At 36.9% G+C, this 13279-nt stretch overlaps 1 protein-coding gene across 1 annotated transcript; it reads right to left on the bottom strand.

The window, feature by feature from the left end:
* Positions 1-7621: 7621 nt before the first annotated feature.
* LOC116202985 (3-ketoacyl-CoA synthase 1-like) lies at positions 7622-9484 on the bottom strand. The gene is made up of 2 exons (XM_031534618.1): positions 8676-9484; positions 7622-8539 (listed from the first exon to the last, which is right to left on the bottom strand). Exons 1-2 carry the CDS (start codon positions 9416-9418, stop codon positions 7846-7848), a joined length of 1437 nt encoding a protein of 478 aa, XP_031390478.1. The 5' UTR covers positions 9419-9484; the 3' UTR covers positions 7622-7845.
* Between the last annotated feature and the right edge of the window lie 3795 nt (positions 9485-13279).

The raw sequence follows: 13279 nt of genomic DNA on the forward strand, positions 1-13279 counted from the left end.
AACACACTATTCCATGAAATAAATGAAGTCGGTATGCATTTAATTCAATTTAGGAAAACAAAAGGATTCCATTTTTGGGCTTTAATATGAATTATTTTTGCTTTCTCAGCGATATGATAATAATTATTATTTTTATTTTTTGCTTCGGCCGATGTAATTAGTTGAAGCCTTCACTCGGGAAACAAAAAGAAAATGTTAAACCCTTCACACTCATTGGAGTTCTACATTGGATTTTTACACATCTCCAAACAAACAAGTGTTTGTATACAAAGAAGGCTAGGACAAGAACTGAATTAGGGTTTGAGACCTTTAGGGGCAAACAAGGAGGGAGAGAGCAACTCTCACAAGGTTTGTTGATTAATTAGAATTTTTGGGGTACGGATATGATCAAAAATTTCAGAGAAAATTACATCGGGAGAGGTGGTGTGGGGTGTGGGGTGGAGAGGAAAATGGCAGGAGCTCCTTGGGAAGATCAAAATTAGGGCTTTGATGATGATAATAGATAGAGAGTGAGGCGGAGAGCTTAGAAGATTGTGAAAGTTAATAAAGGGCTTCAACAACTTAATAAGTAAACCCCAATTCAATGTTCTTTTCCCTTTCCTAGCTAAATATTCAAATACACACACACACACACACACACACATATATATATTAGTTACTTTGGTTTATAAATACCTTCTCCATGTTTTGCAAGAACGGATGGCTTCATACTTATCCAAAAAAATTAAATGAATAAATAAAACGTCGCTTCATAGTATATAAAGATGTGCAACATTCAGCTATCACCTTACTCATGAATCATTCTCAATATCATCTTAGATATATACCCTCAACAATAAGGATGGAATGGGCTTCCATATAGGATACTCTCTCCCACTCAACTTGTTTTTGGTAGACATGAATGAAAGGAAATGGAATAGAATCAATTATTACATGGAAAATGATTTTATTTTTTATTGATTTGATTATTCCATCCGATTTATACTACCAATTAGACACTTTTTATAGGGAAAAAAAATCACCACACAAATTGACTAGTGAATGAAACTCATTTGTATTTGCTGGACTCATACCCTTTTTCCGAGCTCCTACCAAGCTTAATTTAAAAAAAAAAAAATTACAGTGCAAGCTCATGAGTATAATAGGAAATCTGAGCTCATTCTTCTTTACTCCATAGATATACGTTTTGGGAAGTCATTTACTCAACCCATATTTCTACCACATCCTTCTACATATATAATATATTTTGCAAGTTAAGGTTTTGATGTATGTTTAATGCATGGATATATATATATATACATACATATATGCATATAATATAGGTATAGGATGGCTAGGGTTTTAAGGTGTGCCCGAAGATAGAGGGAATTTGAATGGAGTATGCGGTTGTTAGCTAGGGTAAAAATTGGCAAGTAAAAAAAGCTTTGTCTTCATCTTTTATTTATTTTACTGTGATGGGGGTGGTGAAAATATAAAAGTAATTGATAAAAACTTGGGGGAGGGACGGGCATTTGGATATCGAGGAAGAGGATGGTGGGTTGGTTTTGGGAGTGGAGCTGTGCTTATATATATATACACACACAAAAGAAAAGGAAAATTTGCACTGCACAGCCACATGACCTGAATATGAGAGAGAGAAGAAAGGCTTTGGGATTAAATTAGGGCACAGCTTCCGATTTAGGGTTCTTCAGATTTTTTTGACTGCATGCTTACGGATATATAGATATATAGCACTTCAGCCGCACGGGATTTGCCCCTTTAATCTTAATTTTTTTCTTTAATTAAATGCGTATATATATATATATATCATCAAGCACCATTTCGAAGAAAACCCTTCACGATATTTATTTAGTAGCTAATTCTACAAGTCTGTGATGATTTTTCCGCGCTTTTATTTTTGATGCAGCAAGAGATCACTGAAGCTGCAGCACTCGTTTTGCTGTTAAAAGAGTGAAATCATGCAGCCATTGCAAGTTCTAGGGAAGGAGAGATATATTATATGTGATACAATAATCTTCCATCGAAATATTCTTCATTCACAAATTGTTTGGAGTGTAGACTTACAATCAAATCCTAAACAAAAGTTTAGATTTTTTTTTAAGTGCTAGAGTTTATCGAGTAGAACGCAAACTTTAAAGGACAAATTTCATAAATATATATATATATATATGAACTTTGATCCATTTTTTTGTTTATAGTCAAAACTCAAAATTGAATTGTTAAAACTGAAGTATGATTTTTTAAAATTGTATTGTTTGTGGCAAAAAAAAAAACTCGTCCACTCTATTCTAATATTTGTATATACTTTTATTGTAAGGAAAAAAAAAGAAGATGGAGAAGAGGAAGGGACCGTAGGCGGTCACTAGCGGTGACCATAGCGTTGAGTGAATTCACCGGCTGTCTTTAGGGGTTTCAATAACCTCACCGAGGGGCGGTGGTGGACCTCCACCGCCACCTCTACCTCCCCTTTCTCTCTCTCTTCCTGCTAAGGAGGAGGGGGAGACAGGGGGTTGGCCAGTCCCATCATCATCGGACACAACGACTTTGACGAGGTTGTTGGAGCCACTAAAAGCCGTTGGCAATCCCATTGGGAACTTGGTTGGCTGATGGTGGCCCCATGACCGCTTTGTCTCTCCGATACTCTCTGTCCCACTAAGAGAGAGAAAGGGAGATAGAGGGGGGCGATGGCGCATATTGCCAAAGGCAGAAAGTGAACTTGTTAGAGGCAATGGTGGCCGCCGTAATGACTCCTACTGTCTCCTTCGTCCTCCCTTTTTTCTAATTTTTTAACTTATTAATTTTATTCAGATTAGTTTTATTAATTTGAGATTTTAGAAAAATTTGACAGAAAGAAATGAAAAAAAAATCATCGAAAAATAATAAATTGATTTTAAACAATATAAATCTAAATATTCATGTTGAATCTAGGGCACGTTTCTTTCTTTTTTTTTCTATAAATAGAAAAGGCATGCATTTTTTTTTGAAGTTTGTTTGACCTGAAACTATACATACAGTCACGAAATATAAGGATATGATATGTTCGGTAATTGGTTTGGGATCTTTTGAGAAATATGCAAGTCGTCGTGTTGTGGGATTATGGCTAGCTAATATATATCATAGGGAACGACATTTTTTTCAGAGTATGGTAATAAATGATTGAGTACATATAATTATGTGCACACACATTTCGTAAGATTGAAGAGTCAACAGCCCATGCAAAAACCAATGCCCATTACATATATATATATATATATATAATCTTTTACTTCCAAGCACAAAAAAAAAACTGAGAAATTAATAGCTAACTTTATGTATTAGTATAATTAGATCAACTCCCCGCTCTTCTTTGCAAAGGATCAAAAAAGTTCTCTAACGTAATAATCTGCTGGCAATTTCTGCACCAAAGTAAGCAAGTCTCATGAAAAATCGAAGATATGGATCTATTAGAGCCAGGGGGGGACATTACCAATCAGATGATGTAGACCGTAGAGTTGTCGATACTCAACCAAATATTAATGAAGCATAAAAGCATATAATAAACACATACTGTAACTTTTTATTCGCAATGTCACGTTAAAATCGTTACTTCTGAATTTTTCTTATAGTAAATAAAAAAAATGAAAGAAATTCTCGATAAATTTCCACCGTGAATTGCTAGTAGCATATTCAATATGTACTCGTCATCTCATATTGAAACAAATTCGAAGGAAATATTAAATTGATTACATATATGTATGATTGAATGCCTTTTTTAAATACGGAAATTGTTTATTATATTTTTTTAAGAGGAAAAGGCAAGAATAATGAATAGTAGTGTGTTTCAGCGGGGGCGAACATTGGCGTAAAGGAGGGGAGGGGAGGAGACCCTATTTGTCTGATTTCGTACATTAATGCGCCGCGCTGAAGTTCTGCTAATATTCTTCACCAAAAGCATACCATACGTACGTATAATTATTTTATATACACCCCCTATAATCATTGTTTTCATTTTTATTCCTAATTAATTAGGACAGAGTGAATTATATTAATTTCATTTTATATGAAGATAGCATACACGATACATACGCCTAGAAGGATAACAAGACACGAAGTACCATATACGCCATCGAAATCAATGGTTCTATATTAGAGTAACATACTAACCACTTCAAGTAGCAATGGTTAAACTTCCTCCCACTATTTATTTAGAGGGAATAGCCGTTCTTATTTTTTCATTACCACGATCCCATAAATCCAATTATAATAGCAAGCGACATTGCATTCAAAAATCAATTTTCTCTTTGATATATATTTTCCACAAATCCTCAGTATCCTAAATTATCATGCATCGGGTTGATTTCAATATTGCAAATTTTCTGTTTCATTATTATCGATTCAAACGATATGAATATAGTTTTCGGGGCATATGGAAATCAGTTTGGATACCGTATTGGTAACGTAAGAATAAGACATATTTTACTTATCAAATGAAATAGACGTATCTATTATTATAAGTATTTAAAGTAGGCTCTTCGAGCCTGTGCGCTGATGAGCCTCCGTTCGTGTAATGTGAATTTGCCACGTAAGATTTTTTAGTAATTCCTCAACTCCTAGTTGAGTGTCTTTTCATTCATCTTCTTTAATTTAATAACCCATTGAAAGTAATTAATAAAAAAATTAAAGAATGTGAGAGATGAGCATAATTAAATTTATTAGTATTGTAGTGGTAGAAACATAGTTAGTTGTGTCAATTGTTCTGTGTTTGAAACTTTCCATCCAATTTTTCCTTTTTTTGTTGTACTTTTTTTCATATTTTATTATTGAAAAAAGACATTTTATAGTGGACTTGATACCATTTAATTTTGCTTACGTGATAACTTATCAGTGGTTGCAAATTAAAATTATTTAAAAAGTAAAAGAAACGAGAAATTAAAATAAAATTAATTAATTAAATCTTAAAAAATAATGCCGGGGGGCTGGATGGTCGCTGAGAGGGGACCGAACCAGGGGCTCCCTATTCGAGGGCCCTGTAAAGTGACACATGTATCATATATCCAATATCTTATATGAATATGGAACTTTTAAGATAAAAGTTGCAAATATGTAACTCCTACTTCTACAAAATGTACAAATTGTCCTATTTTATAATATCGATACACAAAATATGTATTGCTTAATATAAGTATTAATATGGGAAGTTGTATTGGATTTAGCGTTATACCGTATATTATTTTTGAATAAATTTCTATGAAAAATAAATAAAACTATCTATACGAATATATTACAAATAAATTTAAAAGTTTCTATTATAAAAGGAGTAACATATAACAATAATAAATTTATACTCTCAATCGATGTTACATCTACTAATATATAATACTACATATAAGCCATAAACATAATAAGTCATAGAAACATAAATATTTTATTCATTTATTTATGATAAATTAACAAAAAAAATCACAACCACCTACGCAAAGCGCAGTCCTCATGTCTAGTTTAATTGTTATTTTAGCTGCACTTAGTTTTTCTTTAGGTGAAATGTGAGAGTAAATGTTCAGTGAGTATTACTCAACCAAATTACGAAAGTAATTATTATTTTAGTTGTACTTATTTTGCTTTAGGTGTTATTTTAGTTTTTCTTTAGGTGAAAATATGACAGTGGAGAAGTAGCACTTATTTGTAATACAATTACAAAAGCGGGGTCAGTGTGTCTTGAAACGCCACGTAGAACGGATGAGTGCTTGTATTACATGACATTTTGTGTCACGACTACTAAGCATATGATAAGTGGTGCAATATCATACGTTGCCATGCCGCTTTTGCAAACCAAAAGGGAATACCATGAATCAGATATTTATATATTGCATTCATGTTAAATTAAATATTATTTTTGTTATTTATTGTTTACAACAAGTGTGTCCTTTGGAGTCGCCACTAATAAGAATGTGACAATTGATAGAATTTCGTGTCAAATCGAAGAAGTTCGTAATAATTAGGTGAGTATTTTAGTTACATATAAAATCTAAGTAGTGTTACAACATCTTAAAATTCTAAAATATTTTTCAATTGCGTACACAAGTCAGTTACTTTTTAAATATAAACCTTAAATCAATAATACGAAAAACTAGAGCAAAACTTTTTTAGTATAATGTCCATATTTTAGATAAATTTTATGATTGACTTGCAATAATTATTTGATATTGCAAAAATTTAGAAATAATTTATTAACAAATATTTTTTACTTCTTGATTTATATGGAAATGAAAATTTAAATTTTATTGGGAGTAACAATTCTTGAGATTAATGTTTTTGTTATTTTTTAATTTTTATTTTGCTCATTTAAATAATTAGGAATATATTATTTGTTGATTATAATTTGTCATTTTGTCGTCTATATAAATTATTTTTCACAATTACCGTCCCAATACCATCCAATGATTTTGTGCGGGCCTTTTATCTAGTTAAATATTTAGTCGAATGACGAAGCCTGCTAGATTTGATCTATTACGCAAAGGTTCCTAATTGTTACACACCTAACCTATACATAAGACTTAGGCCAACTTTGTAGTCTTTGTTTTGTCTCAAAATTCATGGAGCCCCCAACCTTAATAGTATTATTATCTTAGCCTTCTTTAAGCAATGGATTCTCCTTTTTTTGGATTAAAAAAAATTATTCAGTGTGGGGAAAAAAAAAGAATAATTAGTGCTCGAAACTGCTATGGAGTGCAAACAAGAAACTTATTTATTTTAATGTGGATGCTTAATTAAGGGACTGCATTTCGCATTTGAGCTATACAAGATGCTTAATAATGATTAAAAGCCGCGGACTAGACTTGATTATATCGTTAATTAATTGTCATAATGAATATCAATATAGTAGACAAGCACAAGGAAATGAATTATTATGAGCTTATATATGTATTAATATGTAATTACTAGACAGAGGTAGATCATTTCGCAAGCTCTGATTGAACTATTACTCGGTGCAATTTTTCATCACGAATTGTGATGGAAAATCGTAATGCTTTTGGAATTATAAAGAGTTATCGGGGAAAATAACATCATTATACAAATAGGGAGAATCGGGTCCGTCTTCAAGTAAGTTCTAACATTTTCTCGAGTTTACAAAGGATGATGCTAGTAGAGCAGAGTAGCTACACTTGTGATTTCAATATGATTTAATTATATATGACTTTCATTATACTAAATTCACGAGCATCCATTATAATCGAAAAAAATTATATATAACTTTATTAAGAAAACTATTCGAAATTATAACTACTAGAAAAATGTGCTGATTGATTCGACTCGGAAGATCTGCATTTTGTAATGCAAAGCATTTCAGAGTCTGGATAGGCCCATTGAGTTGGACCGTTAAAGTATATTGTCATTTTATCTTTGATGTGATGGGCAGGCCCAGTGAGATCAAGCCCAACCAACTAAAATTATTCTGTGAAGTGTAATAAAGCCTACGAGTAGATTGTATCTACTCATTTTGCACGGTTTCCCTCCGGCCATCTCTTCAACTCATCAGCCTAGCTCAAACTTCATTCATGAAATTACTCGGTGTTCTCAGCTTATTACCCGAGACTTGCCTTGGCCGTGAATACGAGCTTCAAAATTTTAGGTATATACGATAGAATGGTATCATGGAATGCAATAAGCTGAGATTAGATATAAATTGCTATACATTTGATAGAAATGAACGCATTAATGATTAATGCAAAAGGATAGTTCAACCATAAACTCAAAAAGGATGATGATAGAAATTGAATCAACTTGAAATGAATATATCAACTATATAAGAGCTCCTCCAATTTTTTTTATAACTTATTTCATGAATGATCCGATGGATCTACTTATTCACCGAGGAACCGGGTATCGATCAATGCAATCGCTCCATGGATTATCGTCCTCCAAGCAAGAATCCTTCAGCGACTTCCACACTAGACTCCCGACCTTGAACCCCGTCCCGAAGGCGATCATCCACAGCCTGTCCCCTCTCCTCACCCTCTGTTTCGCCTCCATGTAGGCCAATTCATAGAACACGAGGCTGCTCGATGTGTTCCCAAATCGGTGCAGTGTCATGCGAGCTGGCTCAGTCACTGGTTCGCTGAGCCCGAGGACTCGCCCAACCTGCTCGATCACTGCCTTCCCGCCCGTGTGAACACAGAAGTGCTCGAATGCAGTGGTGAAGTCCGGGACAATGGGCTTCGACCCGAGGGCCCAGGATGAAAGGACCGAGTACGCGTACAGGAAGACCTGCCTTAGTGGGAGGACTCGAGGACCGAGGATCTTGATGTGCTGGCGGAGGTTCCACCCTGCAACCGGGATCAAGTCCTTCGTAAGGGCAATCCCAGTGTTGCCCTTCTCGTCTTCCTCCTGGATGGCGGCTCGATAAGCTCGGTCGTCACTTCCGTCGTTGGTTCTGAGGGAGTGAATAAGTTCCATCTTGGCAGACCGGTGGCATCTCGGGTCATTGGTTATCAGTGCTGCTGCGCAGCCAACACGAAAGATACAGTTTGTGACGAGCATCGAGCGGTTATCCCCGAAATACCTGTTCAAGGAGCAAGAAAGGCCTTCAACTTACGTAGACACACACACACACACACACACACACACACACACACACACATATATATATGTATGTGATGACTATTTGATATATATTATTGATAGGGGAATGAACGTACCAATTCAAGCTGATGCTTTCTATGATGACAACGAGCGCATACTGGGGCTTCCTCTGCTGGTTGCGGAGCAGATGAGCCGCTAAGTCGATTGAGATAACACCAGAGCTGCACCCCATTCCACTCAGGTTATACGTCTTCACGTCGTCTCTCATCTTGTAGCGATTCACCACGAATGATGAGAGGGACGGGGACGGCGAGAACCCTCCGCACGTCACTACCACCAGGTCAATCTGATTCGGGCTTATCCCAGTCTTGAGCAGGAGCGGGTCCACGGCCCCTATGATACCTTCTCGAGCCTCCTCCACCGCAGAGTCGAACCTTGCACGGTGGTCCCCACAGCTGTCCGGGTCAAAAACGAAGGGCGGGCCGTAAGTCTCCTCCCCGAGGCCCGACTTGGAGAATATCCTTTGCATGAACGCCACGCTCTCGGGGGAGAAGAGGCCACTGCGGCGCACGAACCGTTCGGAGGCCTCAAGTGTGCATTTGCGGTCCGGGATGGGCTTGAAGCATGAGTAGTCGAGGAGGTAGATGCGCGGGTGGGAGCAGTGACGGCGAAGGAGGAGGTAGAGGAGAGGCAGGGTTACCATCGCAAAGGAGAGGGAGAGGGACGGGGAAGCGGTGAGGAGGTGGATGAGGCGGCTGGTGGCGGGGGCGGAGAGGAGGGTGTGGAGGAGGAGGGCGGCGGTGAGGAAGGCGGCGACGGTGGCTTGGAGGATTTGAATAATGCGTTTGAGCGGCTTCATTGTACGTATTGCATAAATAGATAGATATACTGTAGAAGTAGACTTTCTATTCAAATAATTCAATAGATAATTGAAACTGACTTGACGAAGGGTTCCTTTTATAAGCAATGGAAGAGACTCATTGGGCAACGCTATCACACCTTCCGGCTATGTCCTCATCTCCCTTTTCTAATTAATATTAACTTTGTTGATTCAACTAATTTGACGTTTGTTCCCTTCAAATAAAATCTCAAGTTTGAGTCATATGAATAGAGAAAATTCATAATTTGAAAGAATTTTATGCATAGGTAGGTTGAATAGACTAGAATATGAATTAGGCGGGAGTGGGATCCATTAGACTTCATTATGGATACTAAGCTGTTGTATGTAAAAAAGAATAATAATAACACACTCTAATAATAATCAAGGCCGTTCATTAAAACAAATAAATAAAATCCTCCCTTTTTCTCTCTTTTTCATTTTTACCCAAAAGGAAGGTAAAAAAGGTACTAAAAAGATTTATTGCATGGGGGATCTCGGTGGCTGGGGCAGCAGCATTGATCTCCAATTTGGAATCATAAGGTTTTCAACGAGGGTTCAATTCAACCCTTATACATCATTTGGGTATTGTATATTATTTTTTTCCTAATTCTAGCCTTTTCAAGTCCAAGAGCTTTTCTTGTTATAATTGGAACTAATAAAAGGTTATGAAATTGGCTTGTACCAGCCAAAGCTAATACAGACTACGGAGATATATACGGATGATCGATCAAAGAAACAATACTTATAGAAGAGTTCTAGTTGCATTCGATCGACACATGTACGATGAGAGATATGACCGATTCGGTCATATTAAGAAAACTAAGTTCTTCGATAAAGACGAACATATATGGCTTACATAAGGGAGTTAGACGGAGGGGAATTGAAGAGAAGGAAAGAGTGTGGTGAGTTGGGGTTGGAAGTGATGTTGATATGGAATTAACTATGCTTCCTTTTTTTCTTTTCATTTGGGCTGTACGATCAGGAGGGACTCGTGACATGGCACTTTGTGTTCTTGTCGTTATAAAGCATCACTTATCGATCTAGAAAATTGAACGGTTCAAAAGTTAATTCTATGGGATTAAATGACCATGCATACGTGTACATGAAAAATATGGAAATTAACTGGCAGTGGCCAAAAAAGGAAAATCATTACCGTATGCATGTTTATGTTGCTGTTCATTAATGCACACTTCCTACCGGTGCATGCGTGACGAGGCAATGAGCTGTACGTAGATCCATTCGGCTCATCAGAGCTGGAAGGTCTAGGTTAAATTTAAATTAAATGGAAGTCATTGAACTTACGACTGTCAAACGGTGCAGAACGAAAAAATATGTACAGGTTTGCATAATAATTCGCTTCATTCAACCTGGATTGGCTGAATATCGTGGGCGCTGTCGGAGGTATTTAACTAGGGGAAGAGAGAGAGAGAGAGAGAGAGAGAGAGAGAGAGAGAGAGAGACTTCATTCAACCGGGATTGGCTGAATATCGTGGGCGCTGTCGGAGGTATTTAACTAGGGGAAGAGAGAGGGGAGGGGAGGGAGGGATACTATATTTGCCATTTTTCTAAGGTGGTCTTAGGGAGTGTGTTGGCAGTTGATGAAATTGAATTCTGGTGCCATTTTTCAATGCCTAGGGAGATAAGGCAATTAACTGTTACTCAGCTCATTGGATTGCACGCAGTCAGAACACAATATATGGACACTCAGCCATCCGTGTCGACTTCTGTATTTCACTTCTCGACCCTCGACTTCATCCACCGATTTTCAAAAACTGATCATATTATGGGTGATTCATGCTGGCTCTCCGACCTAATTTACATGGCGGAATGCGATGGAGAGATTCAGTTCATTTGAAAAGATTCTATAACTATTGCTTTATGTAAGGCCCAGCTGCTTCCTGGAAAATTGGATATAACTTTTTGTATGGTGTCATCAATTGATTTGTAAGACAGTCATTCGAGTAGTGACGAATCGGTATGATATATAGACGTTTAAGTGCATCAGCCCGCCAAAGGAGACGTACGTGGTAGTGTTGTGATGGAATGACTCCACTTCACAACTATAACGCCTAAAGTGGGCTATCTTTTAATGCTATAATTATCAAAAAAAAGAAAAAAAAAGTGTAATATAATGGAACACGCTCTCGTTTGTTGTTCTATAAGTTGCAAGTTCGATACCTAGTGAGATTACCCGTGTTCCTTTATTAGTTATTTAAATTTTTTTATTGTATTAGACTTTAACCCTTATTTGTAACTGAAATAATTATCTCTCGTAGCTTTTTTTTCGGTAAGATAGGAAGGCCCATTATCTCTCATGTACCTTTTGCTTGTAGCTAGCATCAACTCATTCACTAACTCCATGTCCATATATAGGAAGTCCAAGGAAACTATGCGCCTAAACTTCCCTATAATATTGGATGACCTCTTTCTACACCCTCACAACACCTCCCTCTTTGGTGATTGAGCTACGGGGTATCAATCGAGCCATTTTTCTTCTTTCAAATGCTACGGGATAATATAGATCTATCTCAGTGAATCCCCTTAGTCAAGTGTGGATGATTTGTCTTATAATTGATTTTCGTGTTGAGGTGAATTAATTAAGACACGCAAATTTGCTCCGGCATCTCCTCTTTGTATGTTTCAAAAAATTAAACTTATATTCTTAAATTATATTGGACTTACACGGGCTTAGACTCAACTTTCAACTTAAAAGCTCGAGCTGATAAGTCGTGAGATCCAATCCCATATAAACCATTTTATTTTCTTTTAGTTTTTCGATGTGGGATTAACTTTTTCCCAAATAACTTTATATTCCCAACACTCGCTCTCACGTGATATCGTGTGGTCTTTCTCATGATTTGCCTACATGGGCCACGTGAACCTTAACCATCCCACCCTCAACAACTTATCTCGAGCCGGTCTCTCATCTCTTCCGGACTCGGGCCTTAACTGCCTCGAGGTGGGCTACTTCTTCCACACTCGGGCGAGGGGGATCAACTACTATGAGCTGGGCTTCTACTTCCGATCTCAGACTTCACCGGCTTGGTGTGGGCTATTGTGCATACGCGTCCCCAGGATCATTACCATGCGCTCTGATACCAATTGGATAAATTTTTAAATAAAATTGGCCTAATTCTGACTCGAGCCCATATGCAATCCAAAAGCTTAAGCCAATGGGTTACTGGACTTTTATCTTTTATAAATTTTTCTTATATTTTCCTTTTAACCGGTGTGGGATATTTTGTCCTCTCACATGTATCATTGACACCGAGAAATCTATAGAAAAATCACTAAAAAAATTGAGAATTGAAGGAGAAACCCTAATGTAATAATAACTAAAAAAATGTGCCTCAGGGTTAGGCCTTGGAACATGCTGACTCAGAGGAAACCCTAATGTAATAATAACCACGTGCTACATATTTCACTTTTACCCACTTGCCTATCTTTAACTTATCTATCCAATTATTTCATGAAATTAAATGTCCCTTCTAGTCATTCCGATGAGAGAGAGAAATTAAATGTTTTTGCACAAAAAGGAAATTATATGCTCGCATAGATTTGCCTTTTTATAGGAATCTCATCATTAGTTAATGAGAAAATATTAAAGAAAATGAAAATAACATTGGGCCGAGTCCATCTCTTACAAGTAGAAAAGGTGGGAACCGAACGATGTTAATGGACCCAATATATTCCCGAGCGGAGGCCCACGGGGCAACATTTGGGGCTGAAAGAAGGAACCACTCGATGAACCGCAACGAACCTCTCGAGTTTGTACACCTGCTTAAGAACTCGCCAATTAAACGAAATGTCAAACCGAAGATTAGTCGTTGATCCTGTGGC

Source organism: Punica granatum, chromosome 4, assembly GCF_007655135.1.
Source record: "Punica granatum isolate Tunisia-2019 chromosome 4, ASM765513v2, whole genome shotgun sequence".
NCBI lineage: Eukaryota > Viridiplantae > Streptophyta > Magnoliopsida > Myrtales > Lythraceae > Punica > Punica granatum.

Excerpts from the sequence above, each read along its gene's own strand:
- LOC116202985 (XM_031534618.1), bottom strand. The coding sequence starts at position 9,418 with ATGAAGCCGCTCAAACGCATTATTCAAATCCTCCAAGCCACCGTCGCC. Across the intron at positions 8,540-8,675 it reads GAAAGCATCAGCTTGAATTG|GTATTTCGGGGATAACCGCT; the intron begins GTACGTTCATTC and ends CTCCTTGAACAG.